This window comes from Folsomia candida, unplaced genomic scaffold, assembly GCF_002217175.1.
Source record: "Folsomia candida strain VU population unplaced genomic scaffold, ASM221717v1 Fcan01_Sc045, whole genome shotgun sequence".
Taxonomy (NCBI): Eukaryota; Metazoa; Arthropoda; class Collembola; order Entomobryomorpha; family Isotomidae; genus Folsomia; species Folsomia candida.
This window is the reverse complement of record NW_019091237.1, coordinates 873,645-889,355: the sequence shown is the minus strand read 5'-3', so window position 1 is coordinate 889,355 and position 15,711 is coordinate 873,645. Positions and strand designations below refer to the sequence as shown.

At 43.3% G+C, this 15,711-nt stretch overlaps 3 protein-coding genes across 3 annotated transcripts; all 3 read right to left on the bottom strand.

Annotated features, from left to right (window-relative positions):
- Position 1: 1 nt before the first annotated feature.
- LOC110861793 (60S ribosomal protein L17) lies at positions 2 to 1,393 on the bottom strand. Its single transcript, XM_022110922.2, has 4 exons — positions 1,200 to 1,393; positions 943 to 1,077; positions 668 to 863; positions 2 to 291 (listed from the first exon to the last, which is right to left on the bottom strand). The coding sequence occupies exons 1-4, from the start codon at positions 1,278 to 1,280 to the stop codon at positions 146 to 148; spliced, it is 558 nt and encodes a 185-aa protein (XP_021966614.1). The 5' UTR covers positions 1,281 to 1,393; the 3' UTR covers positions 2 to 145.
- A 1,081-nt stretch (positions 1,394 to 2,474) lies between these two features.
- Positions 2,475 to 4,952, bottom strand: LOC110861758 (pair-rule protein odd-paired). The gene is made up of 2 exons (XM_022110880.2): positions 4,695 to 4,952; positions 2,475 to 3,903 (listed from the first exon to the last, which is right to left on the bottom strand). The coding sequence occupies exons 1-2, from the start codon at positions 4,734 to 4,736 to the stop codon at positions 2,887 to 2,889; spliced, it is 1,059 nt and encodes a 352-aa protein (XP_021966572.1). The 5' UTR covers positions 4,737 to 4,952; the 3' UTR covers positions 2,475 to 2,886.
- Positions 4,953 to 6,090: 1,138 nt separating this feature from the next.
- On the bottom strand, positions 6,091 to 12,180 carry LOC110861797. Its single transcript, XM_022110929.2, has 11 exons — positions 11,807 to 12,180; positions 10,002 to 10,125; positions 9,777 to 9,887; positions 9,404 to 9,693; positions 9,134 to 9,346; positions 8,594 to 8,749; positions 8,357 to 8,524; positions 7,770 to 7,953; positions 7,492 to 7,704; positions 7,289 to 7,416; positions 6,091 to 6,844 (listed from the first exon to the last, which is right to left on the bottom strand). Exons 1-11 carry the CDS (start codon positions 11,875 to 11,877, stop codon positions 6,241 to 6,243), a joined length of 2,262 nt encoding a protein of 753 aa, XP_021966621.1. The 5' UTR covers positions 11,878 to 12,180; the 3' UTR covers positions 6,091 to 6,240.
- Between the last annotated feature and the right edge of the window lie 3,531 nt (positions 12,181 to 15,711).

Here is a 15,711-nt window from a genome sequence, read left to right as displayed (position 1 = left end):
GTTTCAACGGTTGTAAAAGTGTCAACATTTTTATTTTTTCCTTTTCTGTAAAGTCATCACCAACAAGGGAGGAATTGATAAGTTGTTATCGAGGATGAGGTGGAGGGGGTTCGAGAGAATGGTGGAAATTTACGTAGATTTATTTTTACTCTCCTCGCTGCATCATCTTCTGTCGGTTGAGTTTCTTCTTGGAAATCTTCTTTTTGACGGGTTCCTCCTCCTTGGCGCGGGCCACGACTTCGTCCTTCTCGGAAAGAATGACCTCAATGTGACACGGGGAGCTCATGTAGGCTAAGGAAAAGGAGAAGAGAGGTTAGCTTATGTAGGAATCGATGATAAGTCGTCAAAATCAGCACAATTATAATGATTTCTCCGGTCTGGGAATTTATTTTAAAATTTGTAGAGCAGGGAGTTGCAATTTTTGAAAAATATACACTCCAGATTTTGAAACTTTTTGAAGGAGGAGATCTCAAGGTTAAGAAGCCTTCAGAAAAATTGGAACTTGTTGAACCTGGTTTAGAAACTCACCGCTATTCCATTAATCAATGACTCATTGACGGCAAAATTGTCGTCCAGAATTTTAAAATAAATTCCCAGAGCGGAGAAATCATTAAAAATGTCGAGTAATTGAGTCACTAAGTTAAGAATTAAGTATTTCGAAACTTACGATTGATCCTTCCGTGAGCACGGTACGTCCTACGCCTCATTTTGGGGGCTCGGTTCACTTGAATGTGCTCAATGACGAGACGGTCAGCATCGAGACCTTTCGAGTCCGCGTTGGATTCTGCATTTCGGAGGAGGTGGAGCAAAAACTCGGCCGATTTTTGGGGCCATCTTCCCTGCGTCGTGCCCCACTGCTTCGCCTGTCAATTCATAATTAACACAATTAAGTAATTTAATTAGGAGATAATTTAATTGTTAAGGAGGTTATTGGTTATTTACCTGGGCACACCTCCCCACACCGCCGTTGTACCGTCGAAATGGGACACATTCCTTCTTCTCGAGCACGTTCTTCAAGTATTTGATAGCTCGGCGGAGGGGCATTCGCTTAATGGCGCAGGCGGCTTCCCTCGTGTTCTATGAACAATAATAATAATGACCAGTTAGTTACTTAATTAATTAAGTATTAAGTAAATAAGCCGTGCGAATTGTAAAGATGATAAGTGATGAATATTGCGGCTTAAAATAAGTTAAATTACCTTGAAGTGCACCCTAAGATTGGACCCCTTGGCTTTGCAGGACTTGGACGGGTTGTCCGGCTCCCTGGAGTACTTGACCATGGCGTCGACCACTTAACTCTAGCGACAATTAAAATTAAAAACTTCTTGTGGAGAAGGAAGTGAGGAGTGAAGTGACCGGTTGTGTAGCAGCCGAGGAAGTGTGCAGCCTGCGAGAGGAGAGAGCATGGTGAACACGCTCCTTCCCACGTGCGCCCAAAGGTGGCTCCCACGAGGCCAGAGAGACGAGAGTTTGGGAGAAATTGCATGTATTGCTTGTGTGGGGGGGCATCCAGTGGGGACGATGAGGACCAAGCAAACTGGGGGGAAGGGGAGGTGTTAGTTTTGGGGGGAGGGGGGATTTTGGGGGTGGGGGGTAGATTGGGTAGAGTGTGTGGACAACCCGAGACATGGTTTTTCAATCCTATCTCCTCAAGGAAGAGGGGAAATTGAGATGAGACTGGGAACAGGAAGGTGAGACGTAGAAAGGCTTATGTAGCTCCTCAAAAGTGGGGAAATTGAGACAAGCCAGGTGACTGGGTTGGAAGGGGAAATTGAGACAAGCCAGGTGACTGGGTTGGAAGGGGAAATTGAGACGTAAAAACCTCTGTATTAGATGATTTTGTGCCTCTAGAACTTCGTATGTTAGAAAGTTTCCATTAAAACGAGGGGAATATTGCATGAGAGGGGAAATTGAGACGGTAGTATGCAAAACAATAAACTATACAAATTGAGACGATGACTGCCAAGTAGTATGCAAATAAATAAGGTGGGGAAATTGAGACGGTGACTTCCAACCAAGTAGTATGTAAATTAAATAAACGGGGAAATTGAGATGGCCACTTAGTTGCAAGTAAAAACTATGCAAAGTAATAAACTGGGAAAATTGAGACTTATGACTCCCAAATACTATACAAAATACAAAATCGGGAAAATTGAGACTACAGACTCCCAAGTACTATGCAAAATAATAAACTGGGAAAATTGAGACTTGAGACTGGTACATATTTATCATCCCACACTTGATTCGTCTCACTCCCTTCGATTTTACACCAGAGAAAATATTTCAATTTATCGAAAGTCATCCTGATTCATCGTGATTTTGCTGTTTTAAAAAAAATATTGAAACTGAACCCAAACAATTTGGCGATGAAATTAGGGTTTTAGTGTACTTCAATTTTTTTCGCGACCCATGCGGTGTGACGTACATGTAAAATGTAAATACGAAATGAATGAAATTGTACGTTTACTTACATATCATGCGAAACATTGTTCCTTCTCAATTTTTATCATTTTTATTACTCGTGTGGTTTTTGGCTTTGGTTTTTAGTTTTGTGTTTGAAATTTCTCTTTTCTATCTGCCCAATAACAAGTAACATTCGTCGAGTCAAGAAGAGAGTGAGTGACTCGTGCAAGCAAAGTGTACAACAAACCACATGCACGCAATTATGTACATGTGCTAAAATTTTTGCCATATTTTTGCGAACTTGAACTTCATTTTTGTAATTGGGTTTGTGCAGAATATGTAAAAACGTGCACATTTGGAGATCTTGAAAGTATGACGACGACGATTATCGTTAAGCTTATCATCTGAAATACGGATATCATTTGCAGCCGTCTTGATCTTTAAAGTATGATTGACGATTATCATTAAGCTTATCGGCGGTTATCATCTAAAATACGGGTATCCCACGGAGACATTTGCTGCCTCTTCGCCGTCTTGCCGGTACTGGACTCCGTTGCGGTAAGACGGCCCGTAATTTCCGTACCCTCGGAAACCCGGGTGTTTAGCGTGGTGGTGGTGGTGGTGGTAGGGCGGGGACATTCTGAGGTGTCGCGTGGGGGGGAGCGGAGAAAATCCCCCAGTCACGTGGTGCATGACGCCGTTCTGGTAGTGATAACTGGACATGGGGGTGGAGGACGAGGGAGGACCTTCGTGGTGGTGGTGGTGGTGGGGGGAATAATCGTTCTGGGGGGATTTCTGGAAGTGGTAGCCCTGCTGTGGGTGGTTGGATGAAGGTGGAGGAGGACCTTCGTGGGGATATTCGACATGGGGGTATTTTTGGTGGGGGTAGCCTTCCTGTTTTTGGGGGGTAAAATCGTAGTGGGGGTATTTATGACCTTGGTAACCTTGCTGCAGTTTGTGGTGGTGGTGGTGCGGGTGGTCGTGGGGGAGGGGGCTCTTGTGCTGGGGGAGGTTGGGGATAAACTTGCTGTACCCGCGGTGAGGGTGGTGCGTCTTCTGGGAGGTGGGCGGCGTCACCCGGTTGCTGTTGTCTTGATGGTAGTGCGCTTTTAGGGGAGGGTGGGGATGGTACGGGGGTCGCGAGTGGGGGGTGGTGTCGCCAGAATAGGGTGAATAATTGCCCCCACCATCGTCGGAGACTTGATAGCCTCCCGTGACGACGAAGGCGCCCCCGTCGTCCGTACCGCGGGAGGAAGGAGGAGCGTCTCCTAGGGTGATGATGTCGTTGTAGAAGTCGCCTCCTCCTCCCCCTCCTTCGCCCCCGCCTCCTTCGTTAAGAACGATTCCCGGGCGGAAACCGTTGTTATTATTGTCCACATAATTTCCCACGTAGTTCTCGTTATTGTACAGTTTGAGGACGGATCTCGTTCTGGGGCGACGTTTCGCGGCGGTGACGCCCACGCAGAGGACAAGCACGGCAATCAGGGTCACTTTTCTGGCCTGAAAGAGAGGAAGGGAATCAATAAGTATTAGATTCAATGCTTCCTCCACGTGCAAGTAACCACGTGCAAGAAATAACGGGTAGAAAGTGGTTAATGTTTAATAATTACTGCCCGGAGTACATGTATAACTCTACCGCAAACGGAGTATTAACGGACATTACCGTTCAGTAATGTAAAACTCTCCACTCAGAAACAAACTACTACCAATCGGGTAAGAAGTTATTACCAAATCAATACCAGAACGGAGTAGATATGCGACTTTATCAGAATTTTAAGTGTAAGAAATTTACGCGTTTAAGAAATGAGGAATATTTTAGATAGTGAATATTTCTCCCACTTTCTCCCACTTTCGTGCACCTTCGCATTTCCTGCAATTCTCGCTTTCCAGAGCAACAAATTATATGTACCAGACCCTCAAAAAACGAAACAGTTCTTAATAAGAAGTTCTTAAGTATACACTTTTAAAACCTTTGTCTCACTCTGCCTCCCTATCTACATTAGCATATTATATCATTTAAATTATGTACTTTACACCTCATTATTACGCCGCGTTACAGGAGAATTGATTTCTATTTTATTATCTCTCACAAAATTTGTCTATCTATTGTTCCTGATTGCCACATTGTCCACACTGCGGTACGGTGGCGGAAAGCCTCTTTTTTTACACAAATATTACTTCACATCGTAAAGTAATCACTTGTAAAGTGAATAATAATAATAATCGCGAAAAATAAAATGGTAATTATGGTAATTTTTTATTGTGTAAGTAAAAAGAAGACGGCGACTTACGAGACCAAAACCGTGTTGTTCAGTGCGAATCAACTTTCCCATTATGCACTCCACTCCTTAAGCACTTATCTGGTTATTATGAATAACTCCAAATATGTAAATAGGTATATGGTCGACTTTTTTACTTCCTTCCGCACTTCCTCCCTTTTCAATTTCCTTCCTCCCTTCCGTTAAGTCTCGTATTAATAACAAGAATTTGCAAAAAAAACTGTGCAAAAATCTACCCAATCTCAAGAAAGCTGTGCGTCTCGTCTGAGTACGGCACAACGACTGATCATATTACGTGTATGGGAGCCCTTGTTTATACGATAAATCATACTCGAGACGAGAGACTGATGGATGGGCGGGGGGATTTTTGCATGGGGGGAAGAAATGCGATAACTTAACTATGAAATGCAACAATGTGCAAAAGTATGTAATGAAATGAATTATTATGTGCATGCGAGTAACTAAACTTGGCTTAATTGTCGAGTTATCTCATCCGTTGCAGTATTTATTGTTGTGCATGTGTAGTGTTTAAGTAACTAATTGGGTAATTAGTGCCCCTGCTGCTGGTGCTGGTAGTGTTATCTAATAATAGTAGCGATAGTTATTGTGTTATCAAGATTAAATAAGTTTAATGGCAGCGGCGGCGGCGGTGGAGGATAATTAATTGCAAATAATAAAAAATATTGGTACACGACGCGCATTATTTGCTATTTCCCTTGTTTTCTTTTCTTTCCCTTAAATGGAGTTGAATAAAGGTAAATGAATGATTAAATAATAGTGCGGATTAGGGCGAGGAATGAATTTAAGGTAACAATTGCTGCACTGTGTGATTGGATTGAATGGAAGGTTATTGGGTGCTAAATAGGATTGAATGGCTGAATGCAAAGTGTGCTGTATGCACATGTAAGATCTAAAAGTGCACTTTTAGATCTTTGTGCACGCATTTATGTATGTACATATTTATGTATGTAGATCGAGTGCAAGATCGAATATGTATGTAGACGACATGGCTGGGTGAAGAATTAAAAATCGGGTGGAAAGCGACCACGACGATGGAGATGCATAAACTTGAAATTCATTTTAATTCCTTCACACGACACGATTTTATTCATATACTCACAGAAGAAAGAAAAATTTGCAAAATTTGGAATGCAAATTTTGCGACGGGTCACAAGATGTCAAGCCGAGCAAATACTTGTAGTAATATCGAGATGATGAGAGGATAGAGCCGTACTTAAAACTGAGACGGACTTTTGTCTCGTGAGTGGCGTCATAAAATATGTATATACTTATGGAAAAAGTATGGATTTTTGTGCGTGGGAAAAAGGTACCGCTTTCATGCTTCGTTTTAGCGATATGTTTTGCGATGCGAGGTGCTATTTTTTCGAAAAATTTGTCTCTCTCTCTCTTTGCATTTCTTTGGCATACGTCTTCTTTATTGCTTTTTTATATTGTCAACTTGTATTAAACATATTAACTTGAGTATACATTTAACTATTTAGCAGGAATTGTGGTACCAATAATAACAATAATATCAATATTTTTGGAAGTGTGCTTATCAGTAGTGGGGGAGGTTATTATGCTGTCCATTACTTGACGCGGACGGCATAGCGTAACTCATGGAGGACGCCGGTCTTAATGAGGGCCATCTAATCCCACCCCCACTACTCCCCTTCCCACGTGCCTTGCTCTTTTTACCACCGCGGTCCTCACTGCACGCCGCGAGCAGCGCATTTTCCGACTGGTGGTCGTTCGACCGGCGCAGAAGCGGGGCGCCATTGTTGTTCGGGTGAAGGTCGACGCCATGGTGGTTGTTGTGGTTGTGGTTGTGGTGGTTGTTGTGCGGTTCGGCCATGTAAACTTCGGAGGACGATGTGGCGCGCTGGAGGGAAAGGCGCAAAGGTTTCGAGGGCGCGGAGGAAGAGGACTTATTTTTGCCGCCGTGGCGCTTCTTGGAAAAGTATCCGGCCTCCGTGCCCGCCTTGGAGGAGTCGATGGAGCAAACGGATCGTGAATCGGTGGAGGTTGTAGCGCGGCGAAAGGTTTCCCAGAGTCGAGACCGGAGAGCGGAGCCGATCATGCGGTGGTTATTGGCGGTCGTCGTGGTGGTGGAAGGGGTCGAGTGGTGGTGGTGGTCGCCGTTCGTGTCCTTAGGGTGGCTCCTGTTAAAAAGGGATACATAGTTATTTAGTCGCGCGTCCCCCAATTCGCATAGATTACTAAAATTTCTATATATTTCTCAATATTTGTAGTAAATTGCATATGATTTTAGTTGCACATTTTAGCATACCTATTTTGTAAAAAAATGCTTATATTTTGTGCATATTTCGGCAATTTTGTAAAACAAATACCTACATTTTCTCAATATGGACGATTTTACGTATACGAAACCACTTCTGTTAAGCAAATTGGATTTACAAAAGTTGAGGATTGAAATTCAAAAGAAAAGATTCTAAAATATTAAACAATATGGATTCATATTTTTAATTAAACATTTCATTGTTTCTTTTTTTTGGAAATCTTAAATAACTATTCATCAATAAATGTGAGTCGTACAAGTTAATTAAATACATACAAAATTAAGGGAAATGAGCGAGTTTTCATACTTTGAGGTTGAATTTGATGTGACGCTGGGTGGTCGGTCGGACCCTCCAACAATCGTTGTTCGCGTGGACCCCTTTTGGAACACAGTCACCGCCGAGGAGCCCACTTTCTCTTGGATCATCTCTGACACCTGGATTTCGATTTCGACATGGCGTCAGTACCATCATTTTCAATACCAGACCAATTATTTATTTGTCATACTCACCTGCTCCTCGAGATACGAGATGCGATGCTTGAGGCGGACTCCTTCCGTGCGAAGGGCGTCCCTCTCCTTGGTCACGTGCTCGGTGTCAGTGCGGAGGCGAAGAAGGGGTTCGACCTCGCCCTGCAACTGGTTCCACAACGCCACCGCTTCACGCTTCTCCTTCACCACCTGCTCCAACTTGGCCGTCACGAGGGACAGCTCTTCACGCACCGTCTGCCATAACGCACGTGGCGTCAGCTTAATTGAGATCAGAATTAAGACAGAATTTTCCTTCTTACGTGAAGTTCCCTGTTCGGCCCGCGTGGGGGTGGGGGCGGTGGAGGGGCGCGCATGACGACGACGCGCAAGGGATGCGCCGTAAGTTCCACGTCGTCCGAGAGGTTGTTGTCCTCATCCAGCCAGAACTCTTCGAGGCGGTTTACACCCTTCGATATCACGCAGGTTCCGTTGATCTCCACGATCCTGGAATTATGCAAATTAGCTCCGACTTACGCCAATGTTAACATTTAAGTCAGAATGGAGGTCTGCCAGCGGATGCTCCCCAATTTTGGGCAAACTGGTCTCAATCGATGAAAACATTTGATTAGAATGAAATTTGCGAAAGACGCGATCTCCGAATGGGCACGTTTGGCAGAGATATTTGCATCCCAAGAGGAGAAAACGCGCAGTAAATTTGGAAAGTCGACTTTTCTGCACGTTTTCCCCGCTTGGGATGCAAATATCTCTGGCAAACGTGCCCATTGGGAGATCGCGTCTTTCGCAAATTTCATACTAATCAAATTTGTGATCGATTAACACTAATTTCCTCAAAATCGGATCGCATCCGCTGAGATAGCTCCTTTGTAAGTCCCTTTCCACAACGTACCGATCGCCCCTTTTCAACGTTTTCAGATCCTCCCTCGTCCACGTGACATAGGTTCCGGCGCGATCCTCCCGTTTGCCCACGGTGAAGCCGGACGTGTCCGCACCACTCCCGGCGTCCAGGACGATCTCGAACGAGTGGAGGGACACCGTACCGTTCAGCGGGAGCGATCTACATATATGACCATAAACAATAAGTATATCTACCAGGATCGATAACCACTTATCTATTTATTATTACGTGAAGAGTGAGTTTTCGCCACGTTTCTGCGCCGTGTCGTTGTCGTCAAGGATGGTGTGAAGGTTTCGCCTCTCTTCCGCCAAGTTCATCAAGTTCAACTCTTCCCGTTCCAGTTCATACTCCAGCTCGGCTTGCTCGATCCGAGTGTCGATGTTGCTGTTAAATAAAAATCATGCAATCAATTAGCTCCAGTTCTTGCTAATTTGCGCCCTAGTTAAACCATTGCATATGGCGCAAGTAGAGTAAATATATGCAACGAGCAAGTATAAAAAGACACTAAATAAGTGAGCTTTAAGCCTTAAAGACAAATCATGGAAAGAATTAGCTTCGTTTCTTGTTAACTTGCGCCACATACTGAAAATATAACATTGGCGCAAGTCACTGCATATAGAACGAGTATAAAGGCACTCGATAAGCGAGCTTAACGACAAATCATGCAATGAATTAGCTCCAATTCTTGCTAACTTGCGCCACATACTTAAACCATAACATTGGCGCAAGCATTGAATACATATAAAGACACCCAATAATTCGACTCACTCGGACGGTCGGAGTCTCCCTAAACGTTGATTGATCGAGTGAATATCGCCCCTTTTCTGTTCCATGTCGCGATCCAGGGCGGCCAAGCGCTCCTCGGCCGCTTTGCGCTCAGACTCAGACAACACGCGGAGGGACAGGATGCCCGAATCTGTTGAAGTAATGGAACCATGCGTTCCCCTCCGTTTCGACAGCTTCCGGAGTTGCGTCTGCAAACTGTAAAGGGCGAATTTAGCGTATGTATGATAAGCATGTTATCTGACTCTCACTCACTTGAGGATAAGGTTGTCCTTATCTTTCAAATTTGTCTTGAGGTTCTCCACCTCCTTGTGGAGGAGGAGGAGGTCCGTTCGCGACGAGGAGGACGCCAACTGCGACCGCGCAGACCCGAGCAGGCTGCGCTTCGTGCGGCGCGGTGGACCGCTTCCGCCCCCGCCGCTACTGCCCGACACGTGATGGAGGGAGGAGCATGACGTCGACGTGCCTGGAATGGGGGCAGCGGAAGAGGCCGCGGCACATGCGGCGGCCGCTACGGAAGCTAAGGAGACTTCGATGCTGGCCATCTAGAAAAATTAATTAATTAATTAATTAATTAGTAATTAATTAGTTGAGTTAATTAATTAATTAATGGTGACGACATTTGTACCTTGGCTTCTAACGTTTCGAGCTGCGACATCCGGTTGGGGTCGGGCGTGAGGAGGGCGGAGTAGGAAGAATGCGGCGACTTTTTGACCACCTCCTTCGGGACAAGGGCGCTCTATAACGGATATTATCAAGTTGTATTATGACGTATAACTTACGCCAATGTTACAGTAGCTACTTAACTATGGCGCAAGTTAGTAATAATATTATTATTCTTATCGCTACGTACGAGGGAGAGTGATCGCGGCCCCAGGACGAGCGTGTCCGCTTCGTCCTCCGCATCTTCATCCGCGTCCGCGCCACGCCGCATGTAAAAGTCTGAGGAGCAGGAGTGCAGCGACTTTTTGGACGATCTGAAAATATAACAAAACGATGGCGAAGATGAGACGATAAGTTCTGTACATGGTAAAAATCGTGATTTTTTTTGGCTTTCTACGGTCTAAGGACAATAGAAAAAAGGTTGGGATAGCAGATTAGTCGACAAGTTCTAAATGAACATGATAAAAATAGTCGGTTTTTCGTCTAAGGACAATAAACAGTACAAAGTTGGGACAATGCAGAGAGACCACGCGAAGTCGGTAAGTTCTACACATGGTAAAAATCATGCCTTTTTGAACTTCTACCCGTTGAAGGACAATAGGACAAAGTAGGGACAGTAGATGAAACGTAAAGAAAGTTCTACATTTGCATGATAAAAATGATCGGTTTTTCCTCTAAGGACAATAAACAGGACAAAGTTGGGACAATGCAGAGAGACCACAGGTTCTACACGTCATAAAAATTGTCCCGTCTTGGCTTCTAAAATCTAAGGACAATAGAACAAGGTTGGGTTAGGGACAGCAGATGAGTCTACAAGTTCTAAATATATATGATAAAAATGATGACGGTTTTTCGTCTCAGGACAATAAATAGGACAAAGTCGGGACAAAGAAGACCACCCGAAGGTGAAAAACCGCATGTTTTTTTAAATCCTCTTTAAGAGAACATAAGCGTCTTGTCTTCTCTATCTCAAAAATGGGATCGAGTGTCACTCCTATCGCTTTATTTATTTTTTTTCTTGCGCTACGCGATTCTACATATTTCCATTCATTTGCATACGTGGTTTAGTTGGTTGGCATTGTTGTCAGCCAGGCTGAATCCCATCCGACGACGAAGATAATGACGCACACAATGAACAACACTTAATTATTGTTGCTCTATTTCGAGAGCGGAGGAGCTGCCGTGGAGTCGTCTTTGTTGGGAGGAGGAAGAAAAGAAGGATGCAATAATGGGATTCGGATAAATAAGAATAAATCGTCTCGATTAAGCGATCCAGTCAGTCGCCGCGAAAGCGAGAGGACATTGTCCCTATGTCCCCACAGTTATTCGATGTCCGCATCTTATGCAAACCCCTCCCTCCCCCATTATCTGATAATATGCTAACGTCCCCACATGTCCCCACGGCTTCCGCGGCCACTGATTAAGTATAAATGTCGGTTGTGGATTGGATTGGATTTTTCGTCGTGAAGTTAGGTGTCAGAAGATTCTTATTTCGTTGCGAGTGACGCTTCTGTATCATCGCTCGAGGTACAGATAATTAATTACTTTGACGTGAAGAAGACTGGATGGAGGAGGTGCAGGTGAAAAAACGGGGTGGAATTATATATCCATTCACTTTGCATATTATTCGCATGCAGATGTATGTATGTACGTACATATGTATGTACAGACCTGTTTTATTCGAGGAGGAGGAGTGGTCACCTTAAGATAAGATGTTATCGGGTGAGATTTATTGGAGGAGGAGAGATGCGAATTATTATAATTTGCAAGTATTGGGAAAGAAACAAGACGACATTTTGGCATATTTAATTTGGTGCACGCCAAGGATCGGAATTTTTGCAATTATTCGTAAAACAAGGGGAAAATTTTGGCATAAGTATAATTTGGATCGGACAACGATTGGAATTTGCTAGGATTTTAGTAACTTTGCTAAAAAAGCAGCAGCGTCGTCTTGGTCGTCGGTTGGGCGAGAAGATTAGAGAAAAGTTGGCAAACCTGATTCCCTTGTATCTCCGGAGTTCTCCTCGCGTCTCACTGCAAGCCGTCGTCGGTGGCGAGGACTCCATCCAGCCAATTCACTTTTATATTTCCACTTAAAAACAGAAAACTTCAAACTTTTCTGTTCAGTTTTCTTCAGAAATCAAAACGTGTGTACACTCAAAAACCAAACAATAATTTTTAAAGGGCGCATATATATAATGCAAAACCGGATATGACTATACGTTCTCTCACACGGGGTGCAATCTATAATCTGCTAGCTCGATGCATCCACCTGCTTCCTCTCTTCAATCTGCTGCTGCAACGTCCATGTCGTCCTCAGTCCTCCCCTTCTACACGACAACTAACAAATGACTACCACCACACCACCACGCCAAGAAGAAGAAGAAGTCGGCTATTAAACACAACAATATTCTCATGTATACTTATAAAATGTAATTCTTCAAGGAGTGAATTCCTCCATCATCACCATCATCATCATTGGCAGCAGCATCAGTGGCCGCGGAAGCCGTGAGGGGACAGAGGGACAGTGTTGTCCTCACGATTGTTGGATGTCCGCATCATCTGTAACCCCGGACTCCCCTACATATCCTACAATGGCAATGTCGTCCCCACATGTCCCCCGGCTTCCGCAGTCACTGACGATCGGCTTCATCCCCTACCTACAGATTCTCGACCCATACAACAACAAGTCGCAATATTGAAGAAGAAGAAGAAGCAACAATACAATATCCATCTTAATATTCGAGAGGGGAAAGTGGTTGGTTTGATTATATACGAACGAACGGACGGTTTTTCTGTGTGGATACCTTTTTTTACTTGCTAAATAGAAATATGTAGCAGAGAGCGACTACTTAAGATGGTAAAGAAAGAAAGGCAACAAACTGTTACGTTATATACGTACGTGTGAGATGATCTCTCCAACAATGCGGCAGACGTTCCCACAGTGGGAATAAGAAGAGCGTGGTTGGGATGTCTTTAATGGTGGTGGAGGATGGATTGTTGGTGGGGTGCCTGCCCGAGGACTGGACTGGACTGCATTTCTGGAAGAACTGGTTTTCTTATTTCTTATTCCGTATACTTTCTGTAACTGAAGTGCAACAGAGAAGAAAAAACCTATCAGTACAGCTTTGCTTAGCCCGAACCAGGATTAGTAAACCCATGTTTCTCAGTATATGTATATAACTTCATATTATTTCATGAGAAAGCAGTAAGGATCTCTGGTCCAAATTTCAGCTTTCTACGTTAATTTCTAAAAATCGGTATGGGTCACCCCATAGGGTCGCTCTAGATAAAAATTATACCAATGTCATGTCATATTCTTCCATTAGGACCCATAAGCAACCTCTCCACCAAATTTCAGCTCGATATGACAATTTTGAAAAATCAGTATGGGTCACCCCCTAGGGTCCCTCAAAATGAAAATTTTTCCATCTTGAACTCATTTCTATCTATTAGGAGCCATTAGCAACCTCTGTGCCAAATTTCAGCTTTCTACGACAATTTTGAAATTTTGGTGCGTAATACCCCACCCACTCCGATGACCCCCACCGGTCCAAAACTTTTCTGATCGAACCCATCTTCGAACTCGGTCGTTGCATTGCCCAGATACATGTCTGTACAAAATTTGGTCCAAATCCGTCAACTCGTTCGAGAGTTATCGAAAGACAGACGGACGGACAGACGGACGGACATGACGATTACATAAGCCCTGGTTCGGGCTAAAAATCAGAGGATTGTTTTTTTTGCTAAAATTTGGCGTGATACAATGTATGATTTGCTTATGAATCATGGTATTGTTGGTGAATATATGAATCACGGGGTGAGGAGAAGAATGAGGTGCGGATGTAGTAGAGGTACTCCATTGTTTCGGGGCTGCATTGTTGTGGGGGTGACGGATGACAGATGATGATGACCAGGGAGCGTGCATTGCTCGAACTAAAAACGTGAAATCAATGTGCTACATACGTATGTACGTACTTAAATATCGTGATAACATGAATACGTACTTGCGCCAATGTTATAATTAATTAAGCTATGGCGCAAGTTAGTTAGTATAAAAGGCACCTTTAGGGAGGCATTTATTCCTGAAATTATGACACTCACACATTTTCCTGCCCATTGTTACACAACTTTAGAGATGAATTGAAAAGAACATGTTTCTCATCATCGAGCGAGTCTGTAGACGTTCCCGTTTGATTGACGGGAGGACAGTTAGTTCAGAGTCAAAGGGCACCTACTTATTTTCGAGTATTGCGCATTCTTTTCAAAGATATATTGTGGTATATGTACCCTCGCGTCGAGAGAGACAATGGATCTCTGTCTGTTCGTCGTCTCATCATGCAGAAAAATTGATGGTTACAAAAATTCCTTCAAAATCGTCTCACTCGTAGAATTACTAGTTGTACACAACTCTCAACAATTTGTGGATATAATTGTTACCGGCGGAGGTACTACATACATATGCAATTCTACCGCTTCAGTGACAATTTATCATCACCGAATGGTAGTATATATTCATAATCTAATAACCCTGCTCAATCCACAATTTCAACGCATTATCTAGTAATAAAATATCACCGCAACTGGAGATAATAACTTATAGCCAGCATGCATATTACCATACCGTAGTAAATACAGCGGTAGTAATATTGTCGCCCAGTTATTGAGAGATGTAATTTGTCCACATGCCCCAGTTAGTTATTCCCCCATTTAAATTCATGCCCCCAGAAGGTCAACCCATCCCCAGCCATGTACAACGATGTCCTTCGAAATTTTATAAAGGTTAAAAACACCAACCCCAAGTAAACTTTGTATTTATCAGCTTACCATTAGCCGCATAGTTGAGATGCCGATGAGATTAAGACTTTATGACAATGCAAGCGTGTGTGTGTGGATGAATTGAATTGCATGTGACACAAATTTGCATATCTATCTAGCTACACATTTACATATGTATCTAATCTATCTATCTGTACATCGGCCAATCGCAGCGTCAGTCACTGTGGAAAAAGTATTTGTAATTTTGCAGGCCGGAAGGCAAGCACGCGTTGCATTGCATCGATCGATGGTCGTCGTCGCGAATTCGCGATACAGTGAATGCATTGCATGTGCACCATTTTTACGACTAAATACTTGCAATACTTATGCAAATGAGGTGCTTGGGGAATAATTACCACCATGCATGCGACACTAATAAGTTGCAGAGAGAGTTACTCACTTTTAGCTCCTCAGATGCAATGCAATTCTATATTTATTACTATTCTCGAGAAGAAAATCTTTACTAGATCGACTTGATGCAGCCTGAGACACAAATTTGCATATGGGTACTTATTTTATTTCGAAAATTGTGACAATTATTGGACACCAATTTTTGCATGACAAAATTTCACTTTTTTTCAAGAATATTCTTAAATCTTTCCCCTTATTTGCACTCTCATCCACCATTTATGAAATTTGGTGCTATTTACACGTTAATGACGGGTTATCAGTGGTTCATATAATAGAGTATCCCACACGGACGGACATACATGACGATCCCATAAGGCCTGGTTCGGTGCATGATGAAAAATATCTAAGTTTTGCATGCAAAAGTTCAACTTTTTGTTATGAATCCATACCTGAATCTACTTATTATGTTGCACAATCTATAAAATTTGGTGTCATTTACACTTATCAGTGGTTCATCGGATACATAAAGTATCTCACACGGACGGACGGGCGGACATACATACATGACGATCCCATAAGGCATATGATGGAAAATATGGCCGTGGGACACTGAGTGAGTGCTGATTGATGGAGGATGTCGCATGTTTTGACGTTTTTACGATGTCCACTGAATATCTACCATAAAGCTAATAAGTAAATGGCTGAGAGACGAGAGATCTGCAGAGATAAGG

Bases quoted from the DNA above. Each gene is read 5' to 3' on its own strand.
- LOC110861793 (XM_022110922.2), bottom strand. From the start codon at position 1,280: ATGGTCAAGTACTCCAGGGAGCCGGACAACCCGTCCAAGTCCTGCAAA. The intron at 1,078-1,199 runs GTAATTTAACTT...TATTGTTCATAG, and splicing joins ATCTTAGGGTGCACTTCAAG to AACACGAGGGAAGCCGCCTG. The intron at 292-667 runs GTAAGTTTCGAA...CCTTTTCCTTAG, and splicing joins TGCTCACGGAAGGATCAATC to CCTACATGAGCTCCCCGTGT.
- LOC110861758 (XM_022110880.2), bottom strand. From the start codon at position 4,736: ATGGGAAAGTTGATTCGCACTGAACAACACGGTTTTGGTCTC. The intron at 3,904-4,694 runs GTAAGTCGCCGT...CCTCTCTTTCAG, and splicing joins AACAACACGGTTTTGGTCTC to GCCAGAAAAGTGACCCTGAT.
- LOC110861797 (XM_022110929.2), bottom strand. From the start codon at position 11,877: ATGGAGTCCTCGCCACCGACGACGGCTTGCAGTGAGACGCGAGGAGAA. The intron at 9,888-10,001 runs GTACGTAGCGAT...TATCCGTTATAG, and splicing joins GGCCGCGATCACTCTCCCTC to AGCGCCCTTGTCCCGAAGGA. The intron at 7,954-8,356 runs GTACGTTGTGGA...GCATAATTCCAG, and splicing joins ACGTTGAAAAGGGGCGATCG to GATCGTGGAGATCAACGGAA.